The sequence below is a fragment of the Sciurus vulgaris genome (assembly GCF_902686455.1).
Source record: "Sciurus vulgaris genome assembly, chromosome: 12".
NCBI lineage: Eukaryota > Metazoa > Chordata > Mammalia > Rodentia > Sciuridae > Sciurus > Sciurus vulgaris.
The window spans coordinates 86558012-86572916 of NC_136473.1; the positions used below are offsets into that span (position 1 = coordinate 86558012).

The 14905-nt window shown below is 36.2% G+C and overlaps 1 protein-coding gene across 2 annotated transcripts in view; it reads right to left on the bottom strand.

Annotated features, from left to right (window-relative positions):
• Positions 1–1521: 1521 nt before the first annotated feature.
• Positions 1522–14905, bottom strand: part of CFH (complement factor H) — a 128645-nt gene continuing 115261 nt past the window's right edge. For both annotated transcript variants that reach the window (XM_079107986.1, XM_079107985.1), the window contains exon 22: positions 1522–1978. In XM_079107986.1, the coding sequence (XP_078964112.1) occupies positions 1779–1978 (200 nt within the window). In that variant the 3' untranslated portion in view covers positions 1522–1778. The remainder of the gene's footprint in view (positions 1979–14905) is intronic.

A 14905-nucleotide genomic window follows, 5' to 3' on the forward strand; every position in this document is an offset into this window, starting at 1 on the left:
TGCCCTTAAATGGAAAGGCTAGAGTACTTCTTTGACCCTTCCACCTAGTTAGAATGCAGTGAGAAGGTACCATTTGGAAAACAGAGAATAAGCCCTCCTGGGACACCAAGTTAACTGGTGCCTTGATCTTGAACATCTCAGCCCCATTAACTGTATGAAAAGATATGTCTTTTTAAAATAAACCACAGTGAATAAATTGGATTTATTTGTTATAGTGGCCCATTGGGACTGAGTTAAGTGTATTCACAAGTGTTAACATTAAACACAAAGATTACTTGCATATTGTAACCAATTTCCATGAAATTGAGAAATCTGCCTCAACTCAGTCAATTTATCTAAATCAGGATCTGAAAGAATAGGAAAGCATTTAATATAAGCCATATGATTTTATGCAATAAGAGGTAACCATTTGTCACATTAAATTTTTCTATAGTTTTATCTTTATTTTCATCCTAAACATTATACATTTTAAAAAATCAAAGATGTTTCTATTCAAAAGTGATTTTAACTAAATAGTGCTCTCTGAAATGCAAAGACATAAAAATTACACTTCAAAATCTTGTTACTGAAATTTTTAAGCTAGAAAAAACATTTCTATAACAAAAAATTCATCAAAGCATTATTTGACATTGAGATCATTAGTGATGAGGTCTGTATTTCTACACATGATCACCTTGCTTTTTAGACATCATTATCTTAAAATAACTTATTTTTAAGGTTCAAAACATTATATTAAAGATTGAAAATTTTACAATACAAATAAGTGCTGATACTCTTCAACTTATAGTGGGGTTACCTTCTGATTAACTCATGATAAATTGAAATTATTTCAAGTTGAACATGTATTTAATATCCCCAACCTGTCATATAACATAGCTTAGCAGAACAGTACTCTGTAGATATTGACTGCTTACTTTGTTGATCACAAGGCCAATTGGATGATGTTAACTATTTTTAACCAATAACATAAAAGTAGAATACCATGTATTTCTAGCCTTAGAAAAAGATTAAAATACAGTCTACTCAATGCATATCACTTTCATACTACAGTGCAAAAAAAATCACAAGTTAAACCACCATAACTTAGGGATTGTCTCTTTAAAGGAATTACAACTGAATCCTCTTATCTATAAACACAAATGTAGTTTTTACTGATTGTATGGCATTTTCTGCCTTTTTCCATAGTTACACAGTTACAGTTATGATAGTTATATATCCAATTAAACTTGTATTCCTCTTTGTGATTTGTTTACATTTTTAAATGTACTAGATTCATGTATTTTGGAAGTTCAGATGTCATCTTTTTTACATTTGTTTATTGACTGATAAGTAATAATCAGTAATTGCTTATATTTTTCACTAACATAAGGCATGACTTATTTGGTTTTTACATGTTTATATATTATATAATTTTGAAGATGGAGAGTGTAACTTTCCATGCACTGTGAAACAAAATCTCAGAGAACCTCAAAAGTTATGTAGAAAACTTTTAGTTTCGAGAATGATGGATACAGACAAACATGGAAGTAATTGCATTTAATTTCTTGCCATAGGTGTTTTATAAACAGGATGCAACAAGTTTGCTAAATTTGAATGCAATGCTTTTAGGATGTGGACCTCTGGTCTCTGAGATTCTAAATACATCAGCACATATCAACACAAATTATGATTTATGAATAAAAATGAGTTAAACAATACTTAATAAAATTAAAACTAGATTAAATAATAAAAATTCTGAATTTAAGTGTATGTTCTAATGATATTAATAATGGTACCTATTAATTTTTTGTGCAACGAGGATACTCCATGTGACCATCAATACACTTTGTACGAAATACTTGATTTGCTAATGGATGATATCCATATTTACATCTAAATTCAACCGAATCTCCTGACATAGAATAAAGTTTTTGCTTCTCTTTCCACATGAAGCTTATGTTGTGTCTTTCCAAGATTTCTTCTGATATTACACATGCATCTGAAAGAAAGAAATGAACATGAAACATTAAGAGGAGTCTTTTATGAAGACTTTGGGATGTTCAAGTAGAACGCTTTTTAATGTTTCAGAAATTCTTCCTGAAAACTCTTTCTGAACAAATTTTTTGTGAATACCAGATAGATTTAAATAAAGTTAAAATGGAAAATGATGTAAAATTAGGTGGTTAATATGTGATAATTATTTTTTATTATCAACTCATAAGATTAATTACCATATTAAGACCTCGGCATTTTAGAGTGTAAAAACATCATGGCTTGATGGCTGATTTTTTTCTTTTTGGATGGGAGAGTGAAGCCAGGGGTACATTACCACTGAGCTACATCAACAGTACTAGTATTATTATTATTATTACTATTATTATTATTATCATCATTATTATTTTGAGATAGGGTCTCACTAAATTGCTAAGCCTGGCCTCACACTTGGGATTATCCTGCCTCAGCCTCCCACATTTCTGGTTTTTCTATAATTAAAATCTTGGTGAAATGCTACAAAGTTTCAGCTTTAAAAATGTATAAGAGAGGGTGTCTCAAACACAAGCAGTAGAAAAGATTAATGAAACAAAAATTTAGTTATCAGAAAAGGTAAGAAAGATGAATACACCTTTAATAAGACAAACCAAGACAAAAAAAAGGGATAACTCAAACAAAATAAAAAATGGAAAAGAAGACATTATAACCAGTACCACAGAAAAATGAAGGATCATTAGGGATTATTAAGATGAAATACATGCAAACAAATTGAAAAATGTGAAGAAATTTATAAATTCTTAGACACAGTGGTTCTGCCAAAATTAAACCATGAAAACATACAAACCAGAACAGATCAAAAATGAGTAATGAGATTGAATCAGTAATAAAAAAGTTTAGGAAAGTTTAGATGTCTTTACTGATTAATTTTTTAAACTTTTTAAGGAAGAACTTATTCCATTTCTTTTAAAGTTATTGTTAGAGTGTATTTAAGTGGCTGCATTGGAGGAAGCTGGACACCTGGCAACACACTGCAAGCATGGGGGGGCATCAGGCTGCCCGTATGCACCAAAGATCAACCACTCAGTCGCAGGCAGATAAACTTTCATATTGTCTTGCAACTGCCCATCAAACAACAGAGTCCCCAGCCAACCCTTGGGGGACACTAAACCCTCATGCCTTTCCCCACCTATTCTGGCCTGTAAAGACCCTGGGCAGTTGGGGCCATATGTGGTTTCCACTAGCTCTCTACCATGACCTGTATCCTGGAGGGCTGGAAATTTCAACCGAAAGCAAATTTCCAACAAAGCTTGGTTTGGTCACTTTTGTCCAACTCCTGTTTGGCCACCTGCCCCCAGGCTTAGTTATTGCAAAGAATTGAAAGAGGGAATCCTTCCCAACTCATTCTCTGTGGTACTCTGGTAGCATAGCAGATAAGAACACAAGATAAAAGAAACTGTAGACTAATAATCCCCATGGACAGAGATGAAAAATTTCTCAACAAAATATTAGCAAATCAGGTTAAGAGAGAATCATAAAGATTGTTCACCATAAACAAATCGGTTCCATCCCAAGGATGCAAGGATGGTTCAACATATGCAGATCAATAAACATAATACATGCCATTAACAGAATGAAGGATACAAATCATGGGATTAATAGATACAGAAAGTGCTTGAAAAAATTCAACATCACTTCCTGCTAAAAGCCCTAAACAAATAAAGTTTGGAAAGATTATACCTCAGCTTCATAAAGGCTATATATGACATAGTCACAGGCAATATACTGAAGTGAGAAAAGTTGAAAACATTTCCTTAAAGATCAGGAACAAGGGTGTTCATTCTCCCAGCACTTATTCAATATAGTATTAGAAATTTTAGCCAGAAAAGTGAAATAAGAGAAAGAAAGAACAAACAAATTGGAAGGAGAGAAGCCAAATTATTCGTGTCTGCAGACCATATGCTCAAATATATAGGAAAACCTAAAGACTCCACCAAAGAACTATTAGAATGGATAAAGACAGTAAGGTGCAAGATAACAAAATCAACACAGAAATATCAGTGAGAATTTTATACACCAATAATGAATTTGCTGAGAAACAAATCATGAAAACAATCCCATTCACAAACCTGTACAACAAACAAACAAACACAACAAAGAAAAAAAGACCTCTACCACACACTGATGAAAGAAATTAAAAATGATACAAAATAAATAAAGAGATTTCCCATGTTCAAGGACTGGAAGAATTTGTGTTGTTAATATGTCCATAATACCTTAAGCAATTTACAGAATAAAAGCCATCCTCCTTAAAATACAAATGTTATTCTTCACAGAACCAGAGAAGAAAATTTTAAACTTCCTATGGAAGTACAAAAGACCCTGAATAAGTATAGAAATCTTGAAGAACAAAAAAAAAAAAAAAAAAAAAAAAAAGAAGCTGTAAGCATTACAATACGTGATTTCAAGACATACTACAGAGCCATAATAACCAAAACGCCATAGTATTTGCACAAAAACAGACACATAGACCAATGGTATGGAATAGACACTCTTGATAGATAGATAGATAGATAGATAGATAGATAGATAGATAGATAGATAGATATAGATAAATGAAGCATCTCTATCTACTGATTCGTAACAAAGTTTCCAAAAAGAAAGAAGGAAAACATTGGCTAAAGGGTGACCTCTTCAGTAAATGATGCTGGTAAAAATATATATCCATATACAGATGATTAAATCTTGACTCCTCTTTTCATGTACAAAATTAAATTCAAAACATTTCACAGGCTTAAATATAATATCTAAAAGCTCTAAAATTAGAAGAGTAAAACAATGAAGAAATAATAAATTGGTTTAAGCAACAATTTTATGGATAGACCACAAAAGCACAGGAGCAAAATTTCTATATATTAAATTGAAAACCGGCAGAAATTCAGGTCTTGGAGAGGTTTCAAGATGGTGTAGGAGAGGGTAGCTGCATTTCATGTTGCTCCAGGACTCAGGGTTCAAAAGAGGAGATATTGAGAGACTTGGGATCAACTCCTAGCAGCCGGGTGAGTCTCTCCCATTGGGGAGGCATCCCGGATGGGATGCTAGTCCAGAATGCAGGAAACTATGTGAAGTAGAGCTGCCGGCGAGATGCCCCTCCCCCTGCTGGAGCAGAGAACTCGGACAACTGGGAGCATCGTAGAGGAGGCCGCTCAGCACAGCGCTGGGACTTGGAGCAACCACTTGGGCTCTGGGAGGTGGCCCAGAGGAGGAGCTGTGAAGAGAACAGTTAGACTCAGAGCGACTGCTTCTGAACACCAGGGGGCTGCCCAGAGGAGGAGGAGGAGGAGCGGAGCGGGTCGCTTGGAATCGGAGTGACTGCATCAGAGCTCCAGGCGGCTGCTTAGAGGAGGAGGCGAGTGGTGAGTTGTTTGGACTCGAAGTGACCGCTCCTGAACACCGGGGGGGTGCCCAGAGGAGGAGGAGGAACGGGGTGGGTCACATGGACTCGGAGTGACTGCCCAGGGCTACGGACGGTTGGCGGGAGGAGGAGGCATGCAGTGAGATGCTTGGACTCCTAGTGACCGCACCAGAACACTGGGCGGCTGTCTGGAGGAAGAGGCATACGGCGGGACACTGGGACTCGGAGCAATTGTATGGGACTCCAGGTGGCTGCTCAGAGGAGGGACCACATAGCCAGGCAATTAGCTGCAGAGCAGGGTCCCAGGACCTAGGAGGCTTTTTGGTGGAAGAGCCACACAGATCACTTAGGAGTGGAGCGAAGGTTCCAGGACTGCGGGCAGATTCTCTGAGGAGAGGCAGCCTAAGGAGACTCATCTGCGAAGGGTGAGGCTCCCAGGCCCAGGAGGTAGGTCTGGGACCCTGGGAACGTTGCAGAGGAAGGTAGCCCAGCCCAGGCGGCAGATGTACATTGAGGGGAACTCTAGGAGGGGAACTGACCAGCGAGACCTCCCCACCGGGTGAGTCTTCCCTGCCAGGTGAGGTTTTCCCACAAGGACAGTAAAACCGGAGACAAAGGCCCAAACAGGCCTTGCCGCAGCCTAGTTCCCCTTTGGATGACCATTGGTCAACAAGTGGAGGCACCTCTGCCCACTAGCAGGGAATATATCCCACCTGAAGGCCACCACCCCTAAAGAGGCAGCTTCCTTGTTGAGTACCAAACTATCAACGTCCTCCAAGACTTCAGCCTACGGAAGGCTAAGAGGTGATATACTAGAAATCTTCAGGGACATTATAAGTCAATAGAGGAAATCTAAAATCTCAGCGGTCCACTGATACCTGAACTATATGAGAAAACAAGGGAAGAAAATGCCTCAAACAAATCTAGATGTTACATCAATAAAACCCAATGACAGGATGGCAGAAGAAATGACAGAAAAGGAGTTCAGAATGTACATAATTAAAATGATCAAGGAAGCAAACGATGAGATGAACGAACAAATGCAGGCACTGAATGATGAGATGAAGGAGCAAATGCAGACATTGAATGATCGCACCAATCGACAGTTAAAAGACCATATACAGGAAGCTAAAGATCATGTCAATAAAGAGTTAGAGATATAAAAAAAAACCAACCAGAAATCCTTGACATGAAGGAAACAATAAACCAAATTAAGAACTCCATAGAAAGCATATCCAATAGGATAGAACACCTGGAAGACAGAACCTCAGACATTGAAGACAAAATATTTAACCTTGAAAACAAAGTTGAACAAACAGAGAAGATGGTAAGAAATCATGAACAGAATCTACAAGAACTATGGGATATCATGAAAAGGCCAAATTTAAGAATTATTGGGATTGAGGAAGGCCTAGAGAAACAAGCCAAAGGAAGTAACAATCTATTCAATGAAATAATATCAGAAAATTTCCCAAATCTGAAGAATGAAATGGAAACTCAAGTTCAAGAGGCTTATAGGACTCCAAATACACAAAATTACAACAGACCCACACCAAGGCACATTATAATGAAAATACCTAACATACAAAATAAAGACAGAATTTTAAAGGCTGTGAGAGAAAAGAAACAAATTACATTCAGGGGGAAACCAATACGGATATCAGCAGATTTTTCAATCCAGACCCTAAAAGCTAGAAGGTCCTGGAACAACATTTTTCAAGCCCTGAAAGAAAATGGATGCCAACCAAGAATCTTATACCCAGCAAAACTTACCTTCAAATTTGACGATGAAAGAAAATCCTTCCATGATAAACAAAAGCTAAAAGAATTTACAAAAAGAAAGCCAGCATTACAGAACATTCTCAGCAAAATATTCCATGAGGAAGAGATGAAAAACAAAGAAGCAAATCAGCAAAGGGAGGAATTATCCTAAAGGGATTGTTAAATAAAGGAGGAACCCAGTTGTGTCAAAAATAAATAAATAAATATAATTTTAAAAATGAACCAAATGACCGAGAATACAAATCATATCTCAATAATAACCCTGAATGTTAATGGCCTGAATTCATCAATCAAAAGACATAGACTGGCAGACTGGATTAAAAAGAAAGATCCAACAATATGTTGCCTGCAAGAGACTCACCTCATAGAAAAAGATACCCATAGATTAAAGGTGAAAGGATGGGGAAAAACATACCATTCACATGGACTCAGCAAAAAAGCTGGAGTATCCATCCTCATTTCCGATAATGTGGACTTCAATCCAAAGTTAGTCAGAAGGGATAAAGAAGGTCATTTCATACTGCTTAAGGGAAGCATAAATCAGCAAGATATAACAATCATAAACATCTATGCCCCAAACAGTGGCTCATCTATGTATGTCAAACAAATCCTTCTCAATTTCAGAAACCAAATAGACCACAACACAATAATACTAGGTGATTTTAACACGCCTCTCTCACCACTGGACAGATCTTCCAGACAAAAATTGAACAAAGAAACCATAGATCTCAACAACACAATCAATAATTTAGACTTAACGGACATTTATAGAATATTCATTCCAACCAAGAGTGAATACACTTTCTTCTCAGCAGCACATGGATCCTTCTCTAAAATAGACCATATATTATGCCACAAAGCTAATGTTAGCAAATACAAGAAGATAGAGACACTAGCATGTATTCTATCAGATCATAATGGATTGAAGTTAGAAATAAATGAAAGAGTAAAACACAGAAACTATTCCAACATCTGGAGATTAAACAATATGCTATTATATGATGAATGGATAACAGAAGATATTAGGAAGGAAATTAAAAAATTCTTAGAAGTAAATGAGAACAAAGAAACATCATATCAAAATCTCTGGGACACTATGAAAGCAGTACTTAGAGGGAAATTTATTTCATGGAGCGCATTTAATAAAAGAAGTAAAACTCAACAAATAAACAACCTAACACTACAGCTCAAAGCCTTAGAAAAAGAAGAACAGAACAGCACCAAAAGTAGTAGAAGACAGGAAATAGTTAAACTCAGAGCTGAAATCAATGAAATTGAAACAAAAGAAACAATACAAAAAATTGACAAAATAAATAGTTGGTTCTTCGAAAAAATAAACAAAATTGATAAACCTTTAGCCACACTAACAAAGAGAAGACGAGAGAAAACCCAAATCACTAAAATTCGGAATGAACAAGGAAATATCACAACAGACAGGATGGAAATACAAAACATAAATAGAAGCTATTTTGAAAATCTATACTCCAACAAAATAGAAAATTTCGAAGACATCAACAGGTTTCTAGAGACATATGAATTGCCTAAACTGAATGAGGAGGACATAAACAACTTAAATAGACCAATTTCAAGTACTGAAATAGAAGAAGTCATCAAAAGCCTACCAACAAAGAAAAGTCCGGGACCAGATGGGTTCTCAGACGAGTTCTACAAAACTTTTAAGGAAGAGCTCATTCCAATGCTTCTCAAAGTATTCCATAAAATAGAAGAGGAGGGAACCCTCCCAAACTCATTCTATGAAGCCAATATCACACTGATACCTAAACCAGACAGAGACTCATCAAGGAAAGAAAATTTCAGACCAATATCCTTAATGAACATCGACGCAAAAATTCTCAACAAAATTTTAGCAAATCGCATACAAAAACATATTAAAAAGATAGTGCACCATGATCAAGTGGGTTTCATCCCAGGGATGCAAGGTTGGTTCAACATCAGGAAATCAATAAACGTAATTCACCATATTAATAGACTTAAAGTCAAGAATCACATGATTATTTCAATAGATGCAGAAAAAGCATTTGATAAAATACAGCACCCCTTCATGCTCAAAACTCTAGAAAAAATAGGGATAGTGGGAACATTCCTTAACATTGTAAAGGCCATTTATGCTAAGCCCATGGCTAATATCATTCTAAATGGTGAAAAACTGAAAGCATTCCCCCTAAAAACTGGAACAAGGCAGGGATGCCCTCTTTCACCACTTCTATTCAACATCGTTCTTGAGACTCTGGCCAGAGCAATTAGACAAACCAAAGAAATTAAAGGGATACGAATTGGAAAAGAAGAACTCAAACTATCCCTGTTCGCTGATGACATGATTATATATTTAGAGGAACCTGGAAATTCCACCAGAAAACTCTTAGAACTCATAAGTGATTTCAGTAAAGTAGCAGGTTACAAGATCAATGCCCATAAATCCAACGCATTTTTATACATAAGTGATGAATCTTCAGAAAGAGAAATTAGGAAAACTACCCCATTCACAATAGCCTCGAAAAAATAAAATACTTGGGAATCAATCTCACAAAAGAGGTGAAAGACCTCTACAATGAGAACTATACAACACTAAAGAAAGAAATTAAAGAACACCTTAGAAGATGGAAAGATCTTCCATGTTCTTGGATAGGAAGAATTAATATTGTCAAAATGGCCATACTACCTAAAGTGCTATACAAATTCAATGCAATTCCAATTAAAATCCCAATTGTGTACCTTACAGAAATAGAGCAAGCAATTATGAAATTCATCTGGAAGAATAAGAAACCCAGAATAGCTAAAGCAATCCTTAGCAGGAAGAGTGAAACAGGGGGTATTGCAATACCAGATCTTCAACTCTACTACAAAGCAATAGTAACAAAAACGGCATGGTATTGGTACCAAAATAGAAAGGTAGATCAATGGTACAGAATAGAGGACACGGACACAAACCCAAATAAATACAATTTTCTCATACTAGACAAAGGGGCCAAAAATATGCAATGGAGAAAAGATAGCCTCTTCAACAAATGGTGCTGGGAGAATTGGAAATCCATATGCAACAGAATGAAACTAAACCCATATCTCTCACCATGCACGAAACTAAACTCAAAATGGATTAAGGACCTCGGAATCAGACCAGAGACCCTGCAGATTATAGAAGAAAAAGTAGGTCCAAATCTTCACCTTGTTGGTCTAGGACCAGACTTCCTTAACAGGACTCCCATAGCACAAGAAATAAAAGCTAGAATCAACCACTGGGATAGATTCAAACTAAAAAGCTTTCTCTCAGCAAAGGAAACTATCAGCAATGCGAAGAAAGAGCCTACAGAGTGGGAGAATATCTTTGCCAATCATACTTCAGATAGAGCACTAATCTCCAGAATCTATAAAGAACTCAAAAAACTCTACTCCAAGAATTCAAACAGTCCAGTCAACAAATGGGCTAAGGAAATGAATAGACACTTCACAGAAGAAGATCTACAAGCAATCAACAAACATATGGAAAAATGTTCAACATCTCTAGTAATAAGAGAAATGCAAATCAAAACCACCCTAAGATTCCATCTCACCCCAATTAGAATGGCGATTATCAAGAATACGAGCAACAACAGGTGTTGGCGAGGATGTGGGGAGAAAGGTACACTCATACACTGCTGGTGGGGCTGCAAATTAGTGCAGCCACTCTGGAAAGCAGTGTGGAGATTCCTTAGGAAACTTGGAATGGAACCACCATTTGACCCAGCTATCCCACTCCTTGGCCTATACCCAAAGGACTTAAAATCTGCATACTACAGAAATACAGCCACATGAATGTTCATAGCTGCTCAATTCACAATAGCCAGACTGTGGAACCAACCTAGATGCCCTTCAATTGATGAGTGGATAAAGAAACTGTGGTATATATATACTATGGAATATTACTCAGCCATAAAGAATGATAAAATTATGACATTTGCAGGCAAATGGATGAAATTGGAGAATATCATGCTAAGTGAGATAAGCCAATCTCAAAAAAGCCAAAGGACGAATGATATCGCTAATAAGTGGAGGATGACACATAATGGGGGGGAGGGAAGGGTTAGAGTTAGGGTTAGGGAGGGGGGCAAGTATGGAGGAAGGAACTACTGTATAGAGGGTAAAGAGGGGTGGGAGGGGTGGGGGGAAGGGAAAAAATAACAGAATGAATCAAACAACAGTGCTCTATGTAAATTTATGATTACACAAATGGTGTGCCTTTATGCCATGTACAAACAGAGAAACAACATGTATCCCATTTGTTTACAATAAAAAAAAAAATAATAACCCTGAATGTGAATGGCCTGAATTCATCAATCAAAAGACATAGACTGTCAGATTGGATTAAAAAGAAAGATCCAACAATATGTTGCCTACAAGAGACTCACCTCATAGAAAGAGATACCCATAGACTAAAGGTGAAATGATGGGGAAAAACATACCATGCACATGAACTCAGCAAAAAAGCTGGGGTATCCATCCTCATTTCAGGTAATGTGCACTTCAAGCCAAAGTTAGTCAGAAGGGATAAAGAAGGACATTTCATACTGCTTAAGGGAAGCATAAATCAGCAAGACATAACAATCATAACAATCATAAATATCTATGCCCCAAACAGTGGCTCATCCATGTATGTCAAACAAATTCTTCTCAATTTCAGAAACCAAATAGACCATAACACAATAATACTAGGTGATTTTAACACACCTCTCTCACCACTGGACAGATCTTCCAAACAAAAATTGAACAAAGAAACCATAGATCTCAATAACACAATCAATAATTTAGACATAACACATTTATAGAGTATACCATCCAACTTAGAGCGAATACAATTTCTTCTCAGCAGCACATGGATCCTTCTCTAATATAGACCATATATTATGCCACAAAGCTAATGTTAGCAAATACAAGAAGATAGAGACACTAGCATGTATTCTATCAGATCATAATGGATTGAAGTTAGAAATAAATGAAGGAGTAAAAAACAGAAACTACTCCAACACCTGGAGATTAAACAATATGGTTTTATATGATGAATGGATAACAGAAGATATTAGGAAGGAAATTTAAAAATTCTTAGAGGTAAATGAGAACAAAGAAACATCATATCAAAATCTCTGGGACACTATGAATGCAGTACTTAGAGGAAAATTTACTTCATGGAGAGCATTTAATAAAAGAAGTAAAACTCAACAAATAAACAACCTAACACTACAGCTCAAAGCCCTAGAAAAAGAAGAACAGAGCAACACCAAATGTAGTAGAAGACAGGAAATAGTTAAACTCACAGCTGAAATCAACGAAATTGAAACAAAAGATACAATACAAAAAATTGACAAAATAAATAGTTGGTACTTTGAAAAAATAAACAAAATTGATAAACCTTTAGCCACACTAATAAAGAGAAGACGAGAGAAAACCCAAATCACTAAAATTCGGAATGAACAAGGAAATATCACAACAGACACGATTGAAATACAAAACATAATTGGAAGCTATTTTGAAAACCTAATTTCCAACAGAACAGAAAATTTCGAAGACATCAACAGGTTTCTAGAGACATATGAATTGCCTAAACTGAATGAGGAGGACATACAAAATTTAAATAGACCAATTTCAAGTAATGAAATAGAAGAAGTCATCAAAAGCCTACCAACAAAGAAAAGTCCGGGACCAGATGGGTTCTCAGCAGAGTTCTACAAAACCTTTAAAGAAGAGCTCATTCCAATACTTCTCAAAGTATTCCATAAAATAGAAGAGGAGGGAACCCTCCCAAACTCATTCTATGAAGCCAATATTACCCTGATACCTAAACCAGACAGAGACTCATCGAGGAAAGAAAATTTCAGACCAATATCCTTAATGAACATCGACGCAAAAATTCTCAACAAAATTTTAGCAAATCGCATAAAAAAAAACATATTAAAAAGATAGTGCACCATGATCAAGTGGGTTTCATCCCAGGGGTGCAAGGTTGGTTCAATATCAGGAAATCAATAAACGTAATTCACCATATCAATAGACTTAAAGTCAAGAATCACATGATTATTTCAATAGATGCAGAAAAAGCATTTAAGAAAATACAGCATCCCTTCATGCTCAAAACACTAGAAAAAAAAGGGATAGTGGGAACAATCCTTAACATTGTAAAGGCCATCTATGCTAAGCCCATGGCCAATAACATTCTAAATGATGTAAAACTGAAAGCATTCCCCCTAAAAACTGGAACAAGGCAGGGATGCCCTCTTTCACCACTTCTATTCAATATCGTCCTTGAAACTCTAGCCAGAGCAATTAGACAAACCAAACAAATTAAAGGGATACGAATAGGAAAAGAAGAACTCAAACTATCCCTGTTTGCTGATGACATGATTATATATTTAGAAGAACCTGGAAATTCCATCAGAAAACTTTTAGAACTCATAAGTGAATGCAGTAAAGTAGCAGGTTACAAGATCAATGCCCATAAATCCAACGCATTTTTATACATAAGTGATGAATCTTCAGAAAGAGAAATTAGGAAAAATACCCCATTCACAATAGCCTCGAAAAAAATAAAATACTTGGGAATCAATCTCACAAAAGAGGTGAAAGACCTCTACAATGAGAACACTAAAGAAAGAAATTAAAGAAATCCTTAGAAGATGGAAAGATCTCCCATGTTCTTGGATAGGAAGAATTAATATTGTCAAAATGGTCATACTACCTAAAGTGCTATACAGATTTAATGCAATTTGAATTAAAATCCCAATGATGTACCTTACAGAAATAGAGCAAGCAATTATGAAATTCATCTGGAAGAATAAGAAACCCAGAATAGCTAAAGCAATCCTTAGCAGAAAGAGTGAAGCAGGGGGTATCACACTACCAGATCTTCAACTTTACTATGAAGCAATAGTAACAAAAACGGCATGCTATTGGTACCAAAATAGAAAGGTAGATCAATGGTACAGAATAGAGGACACAGACACAAACCCAAATAAATACAATTTTCTCATACTAGACAAAGGGGCCAAAAATATGCCATGGAGAAAAGATAGCCTCTTCAACAAATGGTGCTGGGAGATTGGAAATCCATATACAACAGAATGAAACTAAACCCATATCTCTCACCATGCATGAAACTAAACTCAAAATGGATTAAGGACCTCAGAATCAGACCAGAGACCCTGCAGATTATAGAAGAAAAAGTAGGTCCAGATCTTCAACATGTCGACTTAGGACCAGACTTCCTTAACAGGACTCCCATAGCACAAGAAATAAAAGCAAGAATCAATAACTGGGATAGATTCAAACTAAAAAGCTTTCTCTCAGCAAAGGAAACTATTAGCAATGTGAAGAAAGAGCCTACAGAGTGGGAGAAAATCTTTGCCAATCATACTTGAGATAGAGTACTAATCTCCAGAATCTATAAAGAACTCAAAAAACTCTACTCCAAGAATTCAAATAATCCATTTGACAAATGGGCTAAGGAAATGAATAGACACTTCACAGAAGAAGATCTACAAGCAATCAACAAACATATGGAAAAATGTTCAACATCTCTAGTAATAAGAGAAATGCAAATCAAAACCACCCTAAGATTCCATCTCACCCCAATTAGAATGGGGATTATCAAGACACAAGCAACAATAGGTGTTGGCAAGGATGTGGGGAGAAAGGTACACTCATACATTGCTGGTGGGGATGCAAATTAGTGCAGCCACTCGGGAATGCAGTGTG